The sequence below is a fragment of the Podarcis tiliguerta genome (genome assembly GCF_965153285.1).
Source record: "Podarcis tiliguerta genome assembly, chromosome: 2".
Classification (NCBI taxonomy): Eukaryota; Metazoa; Chordata; class Lepidosauria; order Squamata; family Lacertidae; genus Podarcis; species Podarcis tiliguerta.
The window spans coordinates 60,819,050-60,831,123 of record NC_139535.1 but is presented as its reverse complement, the minus strand read 5'-3'; the positions used below and the strand labels follow the sequence as shown (position 1 = coordinate 60,831,123).

Here is a 12,074-nt window from a genome sequence, read left to right as displayed (position 1 = left end):
TAAGTTTATTGAATTGGCAGGATACCCTGATACTGAAAGCTCTGCATTGATTGCCAGTTCATTACCAAGTTAAGACTGGTATAATCTGTATAAAGCCTGATGTCCCAAAGTTATCACATATTTGTTTAGCCTTTAGTACAGTGGCACCAAGATTCTGGTACACTGTTCCTGCTGAAAACAGAGGGGCACCTCCAATTTTGGCTATTTCATTGCCTGCTGAAAACAGTCAGTTGTAACTGGAGAATTAATTTGGTTCAGTCTTGACCGTTTGTTCTGTATATTATGATTTTATAATTCTATTAAGTTTTAATGATTTTATCGTACACCACCACAATGATATTACTTTTATAAGTTTAGATATACTTCTTTAAATAAAGATGGAAACTTACTGACTTTTCAAGAAACCACAATGTTTGTTTTTTTGACCTCCCCCTCCTTTTGTTGTTGTTGCAAAGTGCATCTCTACATATAGAATCAAAGAGTTGGAAGGGACCCTGAGAATCATCCAGTCCAATGCCCCGCAATGCAGGAATATGCAGGTGTCCCTTGCAAGGATCAAAGCTGTAATCTTGGTGTTATTAGCACCACACTCTAACCAACTGAGCTATATATGTAGGTGCTCTACATTTGAGATGGGGAAGGACATTGTGCCTGCTTCCTTGGGTTGCAGGGTAGTGGTAGTGGAGGATGTAAGGATCCACAATTCCTACCTGCAGAACTGCACTATTGGTTCCATTGGTAGTGAGCAGGACGGCATGGAGCTGATGGGTTTTCAAGTGGAACTGCATTTGCCAATCCCTTTTGCCTTGGTGGTGGTACCATATGTAGCTGTGTCCACTGAACTTCAAAGCTGTACCTGGAAACGAAAGTTTAAAAAAGGCTATTTTCAGAAACAGGACATCATACAGTACTCTTCCAGTTCTATGCATTCTTTATCCTGAACATGATCTATAGTGTTACTTAATAATAATACTTCACATTTATATAACACTTTTGAGTGTGATTTGAACATGCATTACCAGATCCATGCAGCAACCCTGTAAAGGAAGCCAATATTGCTACCCCCAGTATTGCAGTTGGGAGGACTGAGAGTGTGTAGCTTGCCTAGGTTTACCTAGCAAATCATGGCAGAGGTGAGATTTGAACTAGGGACCCCCTGATTCAGAGCTCAGTTTCTTTAGCTGCAAGGCTACGCCAGCTCTGCTTCCCTAAGGCACAGCATAACAGGGGTTTTAATGAACACCCCTTGCAATCCACATTACAAAAGTGCATCAGACGTGGAGTGAAGTCATCAAAATTTGCATTTCCTACTGGATGACAGTCTCAAAAATTAATTTCCAGATGCCTTCATCTGCCCCTGCTGCCATAAAACACCTCTCTCCCATATTGATCTCTACAGCCACAGCCACTCTTAAACAGTTGGACTTTATCCCTGGTGGTGCAGTCTTCCATTGCGTCTTGAGACAGACAGATGCCATCAAAAGCACTGTGAAAACCACACCTAGTTGAAGCAATACTAGGTGTAGCAGCATGCCAGGTATCTGAGAGGGAGATGGGAAAGACCAAATTCCCCGGCCCACTGCTGTTGGAGCAACAGTGCAAGGAAATGGGTGTATGGGATAAAAACTGGGGAGAACAAGGCAGGCAGGTAGGTTTCACAGGGATTTCACAGGAAGGCAGGGGGAAGGATTGGACCGTGTTGTGCTCCCAGTGACTACATAGGAAGCTTACTTCTTTGAAGTCAGGCGGTTGGTTGATCTAGCTCAGCTGACAGGCAGCAGATGTCCAGGGTTTTGGATGAGGGGCATTTCCGACCCTATCTAGAGATGCTAGGGACTGAATCTGGGACCACCTGCATGCAAGGTGTAGGCTCTACCACTGAGTTACAGGTTAGTTTGGGGGTGGAGTAGCTATTTTCTGAGTTTTTGGAAAGACATTATTTTTGGTCTGAGCAACAAAGGTGCAAGAAGGGTGTGTGTGTGTGTGTGTGTGTGTGTGTGTGTGTGAAGAAACAAAACATGCAGGGCATTCTACAATGTTCAAAAAGGACACCAACAGAAAACCCTGAAATACTTTCAAGGAGGTGATTTATCAGAAGACTTTCTCACCATTGCAAGAACACATTTGTTCCAAACTGTGCCGAGGAGTGAGAACGCTGAGTCTGGCGGTACTGTAAGTGAACACCATGCCCGGGTCAAGCTGCATTGTCTCCCTGCAAGCACGCTGAGTGGTACAGCCCCCCTCCTGGCATGGGACATGAGTCACCTTCTTCATCTTCAGCCCTACTCGCTGGTCCATCTCTTCAGCTGACTCAGAAATCCGGCTAGCAAGGAAGCTGGGCTGGAAGAACGGATGATGAGGCTCCCCAATGGCCAGTAGAAGGTCCACTCCATTGGTAGCACCTGAAGGCTGCAAGCTAGCCATGTGGATATTATGCCGCCTGGTTTCAAAGAGGCTTCCCAGAAACCTTTGCAGGTTGCGCCAGTGATCGCCTATAAACTCCTCAGGGGTGAGGTGGCGGAAGTGCAGCACCACTGCCTTATTCACAGCTTCCTGGCTGAAGGACCACACGTGGATGTGGACGCTGGTTGTGGCTGCAAAGGTCCCATCACTGACAGTGACATTCAGGGCATAGTGACCGTGCGGGAGACTTTCGTCTGCAATTATCTTCCCATCTGAAGCTCCCACGGAGAAGTGTCTCTTTTCCGGCCCTTCCGACTCAAGAGTGTACAGCAGAGTGTCGTGAGGGTCTCGATCCGTGGCATGAATTTTGCCAAGAACCCCACCGCGGAATGCTCTTTCATTAGTACTGATGAAAATCTCCAGAGAGAGGGCTGAAGGTGGATATCTGCTTTGCTGCGTCACCCGGATGTTTACAAATGCAGATGAAGAGAGAGGAGGGATACCACTGTCTGTGACCTGTTGAGGGAAATTCAGCATATGTTTACAACTGTGCACTAACACTTGTGCTCAGTGTGTTGCTAGCATGCCTCCGTCTCCTCCTCAAGTCTCCTCCTCAAGGTAAGAAATGATGTAATATACATTTAACGACTCACACTTGCATAATGAAAGAGTTAATCTGAGTTCAGGCTGCCAGTGGGAGTGGAGTTTAGCAGGCTCCCGGCAGCCTTTTGTTTCCTCTCTCTTTGAGCTTCCTGGAAGAAGGAGGCATGCGGCCATGGCTCCCTGCAAGTGAACTGAATCTCCCTAAATGGAGATTTTATAACTAGCATCTTTGCTAACCCAACAAAGGAAGGAAAGAAACTTTTATTGCTTATATTTTATTTTATTTAGTGCTTTTATTTTCAAGTTGTTTGGAACCATTTTTCCACCTTTATTTTACTGCTGGCAGATGGAGACATTTATGTTGCAACTTCTGAAATTCTGTGGGCAAAATAGTCACTTACTTGCAAAGCTGAGTGTCTGTAATTTATTCAAGGCTAAGTATTTTGTGGGGAATGTTTGTTTAAAGGTATGGGTTACCAAAGGGTCTTTCTGTGTGGGTTACCAATGCTGTTGGAGCAGTGGCACTGGGGAAGCGGCTATTTAACCCAACCAATAGTGTGATTTTGCAATCAAAATACACACTTCCAAGCTGCTGTTTGCTCTGTAAGGTACTTGTATCTTTCTCTCAACAGAACAAACAGGTGCACTTTTGATGTGAGAAACGGCCCCTTAGTCAGCATTGCTGCTCTAAGTCTAAAGAAACTGGCAGCTCTCCAGCCCTGTGACTCCATTTCATTTATTAAAAAAAAATGCTGGGAGAGCCACTCAGAATCTTCCCATGTAATGTGTGATTTGAGCCTAAGATGGATCTACCTGGACTTGCAGAAGATATTGTTCTTTTGTTCTTCTGTTCAGGATGGATGATGTCAGCAACACTCCATCCTGATTGATCTGGAATGCCTTTCCATCATTCCCTTCAGTGATCTGGAATGAATATGGAGGACCGTTCTCTGGGGAGTCTCTGTCACTCATGATGAACTCCAGGACACTACTGCCAACTGGAGAGTTCTCCTGAAATGTTCAGAGAAAAGAGTTAGAGAAAGACCAGTTGTCTAGCTAGTTACAGAATGGCCAAGTTGGCTTACAGGTTCAAGGTTCATTTGCAGCTACAGCTTTGGTCAAAGGCCATCACAAAAACAGAAACAAAAAGTGCTAGGGTTATGCATGAGCAGAGCACGTGAGTATAATAAAATGTCCCAATTTGTATACCTCTTTAAGAGATATTTTGGTAATTATGCTATAAAGAATCTTCTGACCAAATGTAGATACTGCAACACAGTTAATATCTTCAAATCCAGTTAAACTCAAGGGCTATGTAGAAAACTGTGAAAGAATGAAATATTCCTGGAATTTCACCAGATTGGTTTTATTATTACTGTAAATCTTGAGTTGCCTCTTAGCCTATAGGAAACCCTGTGATTAACATGGCAACTCTTAGGATTATCTTTGAAAAAGACTAATCGGGTAAGGCTGATGCTTTGGAATTGATACTTTACCTGAACAGTCACACTGTAATTGAGCTGAAAGAACCTGGGTGGGTTATCATTGACATCAGACACCCGAATGAGTACAGTGGTGTCATTGAAAAAAGGCACCTGTCCATTGTCAGCGGCTCGGACTTTGAGAGAATAGCTGGATATCTAGAAAATATAATGCATGTACCAAGGAGCTTGGTTATTCCAATACATATTAAATGATGATTAAGTAAAGTATCATTTATGGCCTAATATTATAAGTGCCTTCTACTTTACTAAGACTTACAGGGTTGATGAGTTCTAAGTCCATGTCAGTCAATCAGTAGTAAATTTGGATATGCAGTAAATTAAAATATAAACAAGGAACCACAGAAAGAGGGGAAGGGGAATCAAGAATGATTGTGATTTATTTTTATTTTTGTTCTGTATATTGTAAAAGCCTGTAAATAAAATTTCAAAAATAAAAATAAATTAAGATAACTTTTGTTTAGTCGTTTACATTACCCTTATTTATAAACAGAGATCACAACTCACAGATGGTGAAGCAAGGGTGGAGGATGTAGATGAGATTAGGCTTATACACCAAGTCAAGAAACCACAAATATGGGTATTCTAACCACTGAATGCTCCTGCCTTCCCATTTAAACAGCAGCTCTTACTGCACATTCAAAGTAGCCTTCATATTGATTTCTATGCCCAGTGAATGTTAAGCTACTCTTTCTTATTGACTATCACATTTTATTAGTATTATAAACATGTTCGGCAGGTGGGCACCATTAACTTCCATTGTTATTTTGGAAAAGTTCCTCTTTTGTCTTGTGGATGTGTTGCCAGTAGTTTAATTATTCAGTATTAAACCCTAACACATCTTAGCCTCACTCCCACTGAATCTGTCACTCACTTCTTCTCTGTCCAGGTGCTTGGCAATATGGATCTGTCCACCTTTGGGATCAATGATGAAATGGCCTAGTGGATTCCCTACCACAATTGAGTATGTGATCTGGTTGTTCATCAACCCATCCTTGTCATCTGCTAGAACCTGTAGAGAGAAAAAGCTGAGTTATTACCACCAGCAACCTTTAGCAGGAAAGAAGCATTATCTCTTGGACAACTTGTGAAGGTTTCACTAAAATAAGCAGAATGGGTGGGCTGGGTTGGCCTGATTGTTGGGGGGGGGGGAGCATGGATCAAAGCCATGGGGCAGATAGTGTGTGTGTAGCCCTAAGAAATGATAGTCCTGTTTGGAGGTGTTGCTATTTCCTCTGTGTAATGCCAAAGCCCATACCAGCCTATTTAAAAGGTGCCAAAGATTGGGCTGATCACTAATATAAACTCAGTGGCCTGATTCTTACACAACCCTAAATTATGCCTTGCCTTTAGCTTTATGTGTGAATCCTGCTCACTGGCGTAACTATGGTTTGTTTACTGCCAGAAAAACCTCAATCTGAAACCACGGTTTGGTGTTGGTCTATGAACCCTGGTTCATTTTAACTATGGCTTGGTGCTATGCATGAGTCCAACATTCTTCCTTAACCATGGTTTCTTTGGCCACCCAGAGGCTTGACAAGCTGCAAAGTCACAAGGCAAGAGCAGCTGGAAAACAACCCCAACTTTGGAGAAGCAAGCTATGGCTTGTTTGATAGTCTGCGGAACCACTCATGGTTTGTTAAAGATGTTAGGTGCAAACCAGGCCAGTAATGGCTGCTTTTAAATGCCTTCTCGTTGTACCAATATTGTGCTTGGTCTGAAGATGATGGATGGAGATGGCTATCAGCTAATATGCCTAACAGCATCTTTTCCCACTTCTCTCATTTACTGCATCCATTATTACACCAGGCCAAAGGCTCATCTTCTAGTAATAATCCTGTGCACTGCTCACTGTGTTTTCCTCCACAGACGCCATCAGAACACTAAACTATAGTGGCAGAGGCTGTGTCCAAAATGCAGTAGTGAAGTCCCATGCTATTTCTTACCGTGATCACCATTTCACCAACAGCTGCATCTTCACGGATGTCGGCAATGTATGGGTCTTGGCTGAACATTGGCACGTGGTCATTTATGTCCGTGACGTTGATCACAACCATGGTGATGTCACTGAGAGAAGCAGAGCCCTTTCTTATACCCTCGATAGACAAGTAATATTCATGGCTAACTTCGAAATCCAGGCTTCCATTAACATATAAGATGCCTGCGTATAGACAGGGACAAGAAATGTTTTGAACACAGGACAACCAACATACTAGCTATACAAACTAAAGGGATGGGTGGCTACCTCACAAGAAAATATAACTATTTCAGATAAAGCAACATTCCCATTCAAAAGTGACCAAAATTTACTGCTGTATTTTTGAGTGAGAACAAAACACTACTTTTTCCTTTCCCCAACCCTATAAAACCATCGCTCTGTATTGTTGATAGATTTGTCGTCGGATCTGTATAGAAAGGGACCAGGGGAATTAACTGCAGTGCAAGAGAATCACCTGGGAGAAGCCAATCTAAAGAAGAGTGAAAGTATCATTGGCTTATCTTGCCTGCTGAGTAAATAGCCCACTTACCTGTGCTGGAATGGAGCCTGAATTTCCCATGATCATTTCCATTCATAATTTCATACTTGATCTCAGTGCCCTGAGCACTATCTCTTGTTAATGAAGACAGATTCAGAATCTCTGTGCCAACAGCCACGTCTTCCTGTACCACAACCACGTATTCCGTATCCAGGAACACTGGCAGATATTCCTTCAGATCCACTACTGAGACGGTGACAGTAGCAAAGGAGGAGAGGGAGCGTGGGAAACCCCTGTCTGTGGCACACACGGTGAGCTCCAGCGCAGTCACCTGTGATTCTTTTAGAGGCTTCTCCAGCCGGATCACTCCTGTTGCCTCCTCTATTGAAAAGTGGCCATTAGCTGACTCAGGAAGAGCATAGACAACTTCTGCATTAAGACCTGGGGAGAAGGGTGGACCCACAAGAGACAGAAATATTACAGGAGAGAGCATTTCATTTCCATCTTTATTTAATACATGGGAAACAAGCATACCTAGCGTCTCATTTCTTGCCTTAATAATCAGAGATCCAGACTTTAACCTGGAGTAGGTGGCAGTGCTTCCTGAAAATAGCATAAATTATAGGTTTACGTGGACGTTATAGATTGTGTTTTGTTATTATTTGATGAAGAGTGGAAGGTTACTGTGTTTAATTTTGCAAGTGCTTGCAGGTTAGGCGTATTGTCATGGCACAAAACGGGGCAAATCAGATTCTAAGATACATGTTTCTTTGCAAGAAACAATTATGATCAAAAAGAAGTGGAATCCTTCCAGATGATATCATTTTTTAATAACTTTGGATCACCTGGGGGGTTAAATCCTCCATAATAAATGAGAAAAATGATCTGCAGCAAACTACTCTATAGGCAGCATGGGTGTTTCTGCTGAATAAATATCAGGTTTTTCCATCTGTTTAGATTTAAAAAAAATTATAAAACCATGCCGCAGATTTATAAGCTGATTGGAAACAGCAAATAACTGGTTTTGCAATGGCGTGAATAGGGAGAGCTTCTTCATCTCTGGTAGGAAAGTTTAAAAGTCAGAAAATTTTGGAAAATAGTAATTAACTTCAAAGAAGACGTACTTGAAATATATTATAATCCAAGAGGCTGAAGGCTTCAGGTATCCAGTTTCTGTTCAGTTTCAATTGCTCTAGTTCTGACTAGGATTAATTATGTTAGGCTATATAGAAATGAGTGACTATACAGGATCTGTGAAACAATACCATTGGCATTATAAAGTTACCAGATTGATAGGGTTGCCATATTTCGAAAAGTAATATGTTGAACTTTTATTAGAAACTCACTGGGTTTCCCCTGATACTGTATTTTGCTGATGTCTCGAAAACCAGGACATGTCAGGAATTTTCCTGACATATGACAAGTCTACCAGATTGATGAAAGAGAGCTGTCTCCAACAGCCAATGATCTGTAGTGACTAGATACATAGGCTATTTCACATCATTTACCTATGATACGACACAGCTACTCTAGATCTGGGAATTGTTTAATATATTACAATCACTTATGATACACTTTTATATATTACTGTCATGCATGATACAATTTGGATCATACATTTTGTATTAGCATACAAATTTTTGCTCTTCATTATAATGTGAAAAGAGTCATCCTAAAAATGACACACACACACCCAAAGATTTTCCACTGCAGAAAGAATTTCCCATTAATCTATCTAGGCATAGCCAAACTTGAAACTCAAATTTCAGTAGCATTTGATTTCCACATCATATTTGCACAAATCTGTCAATGGTCCATCAAATAGGTGCTTGCCTATGAGATGTCTTCCTAAATATCCTGAACTCTCAATCTCTCTCTTTCTCTTTTTAATCATTAAATTGCTCTGGGGTGCTTCATAGGAAGTGGTTCATTAACAAAATAAATAAACACATACATAAATATCTTAACAAGATTACAGAAAACACTCAAGATACTTAAAATTAAGTTCCTCATGAATGATATTTTTTCTTCATTTGCCAAAAACATTGATCTGTTTGTATTATAAACTTGCAATAGAGACCACATTTTGTCTCACCTTCATCAGGGTCCCTTGCGGAGACAACTGCCACGGGAGTCTTTACTGTGGTGTTATCAAAGACAGCTACTGCACAATGACTGGGAAAGAACCTGGGAGCATTGTCGTTTGTATCCTCTAGGTCCACAGTTATGCCCACCTGGCAAAAACGTCCTCCTCCATCTGTTGCCTTGGCAACAAGCTGGTACTTGGGCTTCAGCTCCCGGTCAAGTAATGAAGAAGTGGTCAGCTCCCCTGGCGTGGGAATGATCAGAATGAATAAAGACATAAATACGGGGCAGGTTCCATGGCATCCTGGGCTTTTAAATTGATAAAACATGCATGCTTACCTAAACATTAAAAAAAAAATGGCTCCAGGCTTTGGAACTCATATTTAATAGCCGATAGCCTTCTCTGCTCTGCAGAGTTGCCTGAGTATGCTGTTCTCTCTTGGACTGGTGCAGAGAATTATGGACAGCATGTACCAGTCTCTTTAGAAATAGACCTTACTAGATATTATACTACTGAAAAATCACCTTCTTCAAGAGCTCATACCATGTGGGAATATTCTGAAAATAATATAAATCCAGGCCAGGGATATCAGATGGCAACAATTTCCATTCTGATGTGTATTCTTCACCATCAGCGCTGTTTCTATTCTTTTGCAATTCGGTTTTCAACAAATACTACATTATTTATCCCACTGTCTGCTCATGAACAAGATCAGCACAATTATTTATATAACATCAACTGCCCTTATGTAACTTAAATTTATTGTGGTATAAACACAACATTAAAAAGTAATTAATTAGGCATGGTTTGTGGGCTTAAAGGTGTTCCAAAAAAATTGTGAATGAATACCAATTGTATTTTCTTGACAGGCTATACCCACGTGCTGCTCCACAACACATGCTGACTGGGGCTGATGGGAGTTGAAGTCCAAAACATCAGAAGGGAGCCATGTTGGGGAAGGCTAGCACACAGGGACAATATTCTGATCTCTAATGTATGCTCAAAGAGTGGGAATGAGAGTCAGCGATACGCTGGAGGGTTGGGGAAGATGCCCATCTTACCTGTATGGGGGTCTAATCTGAACTCATCAGCACCAGATCCATGGAGACTATAGGTAATTTGGCCATTGCTACCAACATCAACATCTGTGGCTGACACTTTCAAAATAGAAAACCCTTGAGGTGCATCTTCTGAAACTCTCTCTTCATACGGTGTCTGGAATGAAAAGAAAGGATGTTTTCAAGTGAAAAGACTGACTTCATTCCAAGTGAAATGCCTTGAAGAAGTGGTCCACTCCATTAACAGATGCTGGGATTCAGAATAGTGATGGAATGGTCATTTCTTGCATTAGCTGAACCTATCTAGTTCAACCCTGATGCCTAAAGTCAAGGCTATGCACCCACAGGCATCTGTATTGGCCTGGTTGACTTTGTTATAGCAAATGGTGAAGCTAACGAAATCCGGACCTAGAGAGAAGAAGACCACTGGAATCCTAAAGAAAGATACTTCAAGCTTTCTAAAAGAAGAATGAGCTACATATAGGGTATAAATACAAACAGCCAAAGAACAGCCTCTGCCATCCTTACCACATTGTGTGTCCTAGGCAGAGTAAGAAAGGGGAAACAGTTACAGAATTCCAAGGCGCATAGCTGCTCAGGAGTACCTAGCCTCCCAGTTGCGGTGTCACTGCAAGAGGGCAGTGCAGCAGGGAGATATGTGCTGTGCAGACGCAGTGGAAGGAGCACTGGATTGTGCACCCATGCAGTGCCACCCTACCACAATGTCACCCTTCCCTCTCTTCCTCCTGGTAAGTGGTACTGGCACTGCTGCTGAAAGGCCAGGTACAGTGGTACCTCGGGTTAAGAACTTAATTCATTCTGGAGGTCTGTTCTTAGCCTGAAACTGTTCTTAACCTGAAGCACCACTTTAGCTAATGGGGCCTCCCGCTGCTGTCGTGCAATTTCTGTTCTCATCCTGAAGCAAAGTTCTTAACCCGAGGTACTATTTCTGGGTTAGCGGAGTCTGTAACCTGAAGCGTCTGTAACCTGAAACATCTGTAACCTGAGGTACCACTGTGTATGATGGCATACCTCCCCGCAGACCACTCCTTCAACTGTTAGTTAAATAAGGCCAGTGAATCCTCATCTTCTAATACTCATAAAGGACCTTAATCAGGCACCCCCAAACTCGACCCTCCAGATGTTTTGGGACTACAATTCCAATCATCCCTGGCCACTGGTCCTGTTAGCTAGGGGTGATGGGAATTGTAGTCCCAAAACATCTGGAGGGCCGGGTTTGGGGATGCCTGACCTAAATCATATCTGATCACTTTTAATCTAGTTTTTCTCTGGGGCAAGTTTTCTATGAGAGTGCAATTCCATGCATTTATGATTCCTTACACTTCGCAGCTACCATTTTGATATCCAGAACCATCAAAAATATAAAGAGGCCATAGTTTGTACAAAGAGTGCAATTCTGCTCTGTTTTGCTATTCTCCATCTTCTCCACCTTGAACTCTTTTATATTGCCTCCTCCTTCGCTCCCAATCAGGTACAAGGCAACAGAATCACAACACATGTCATAGTACATCTAAAACAAGAGGAATAGGATGACTCAACACTGCCAACATGTAATTGTTCAAGGGATTGTCCCACCTTACAAGGTGGCTTCTCCAGGTCAGCTTTGATTCCAAATTGGCACACAGCTAGTGGTGTGTGGTTTTTCTGTGTGTGTGTTTGTGTTTGTGTGTGTGTGTGTGTGTGGATGAGGAGACACAACTTTATAGACATACACAATCACCTGCTTGCATTCAGGGCTGTTATCATTGACATCAAGGACTGAAATCTCCACTTCTGTTGCTGCTTGAAACTTTCCATCAGATACCATGACTTTGAGCAGATATTTTTCTCTTTCTTCCCTGTTCAGAAGCTTCTTGGAAAAAACCTTCCATTCTCCATCAACCTCAGCAACGCTGAACTGTCCCAAGATATCTCCTTCTGATAA

At 42.1% G+C, this 12,074-nt stretch overlaps 1 protein-coding gene across 2 annotated transcripts in view; it reads right to left on the bottom strand.

The window, feature by feature from the left end:
• FAT2 (FAT atypical cadherin 2) overlaps positions 1-12,074 on the bottom strand; it is a 102,304-nt gene that overhangs the window by 17,128 nt on the left and 73,102 nt on the right. For both annotated transcript variants that reach the window (XM_083422241.1, XM_083422242.1), the window contains exons 11-20: positions 11,871-12,067; positions 10,133-10,286; positions 9,081-9,314; positions 7,037-7,426; positions 6,455-6,669; positions 5,383-5,520; positions 4,503-4,646; positions 3,820-4,017; positions 2,109-2,919; positions 711-856 (exon numbers count right to left, since the gene is read on the bottom strand). In XM_083422241.1, coding sequence (XP_083278367.1) covers positions 711-856; positions 2,109-2,919; positions 3,820-4,017; positions 4,503-4,646; positions 5,383-5,520; positions 6,455-6,669; positions 7,037-7,426; positions 9,081-9,314; positions 10,133-10,286; positions 11,871-12,067 — 2,627 coding nt within the window. The remainder of the gene's footprint in view (positions 1-710; positions 857-2,108; positions 2,920-3,819; positions 4,018-4,502; positions 4,647-5,382; positions 5,521-6,454; positions 6,670-7,036; positions 7,427-9,080; positions 9,315-10,132; positions 10,287-11,870; positions 12,068-12,074) is intronic.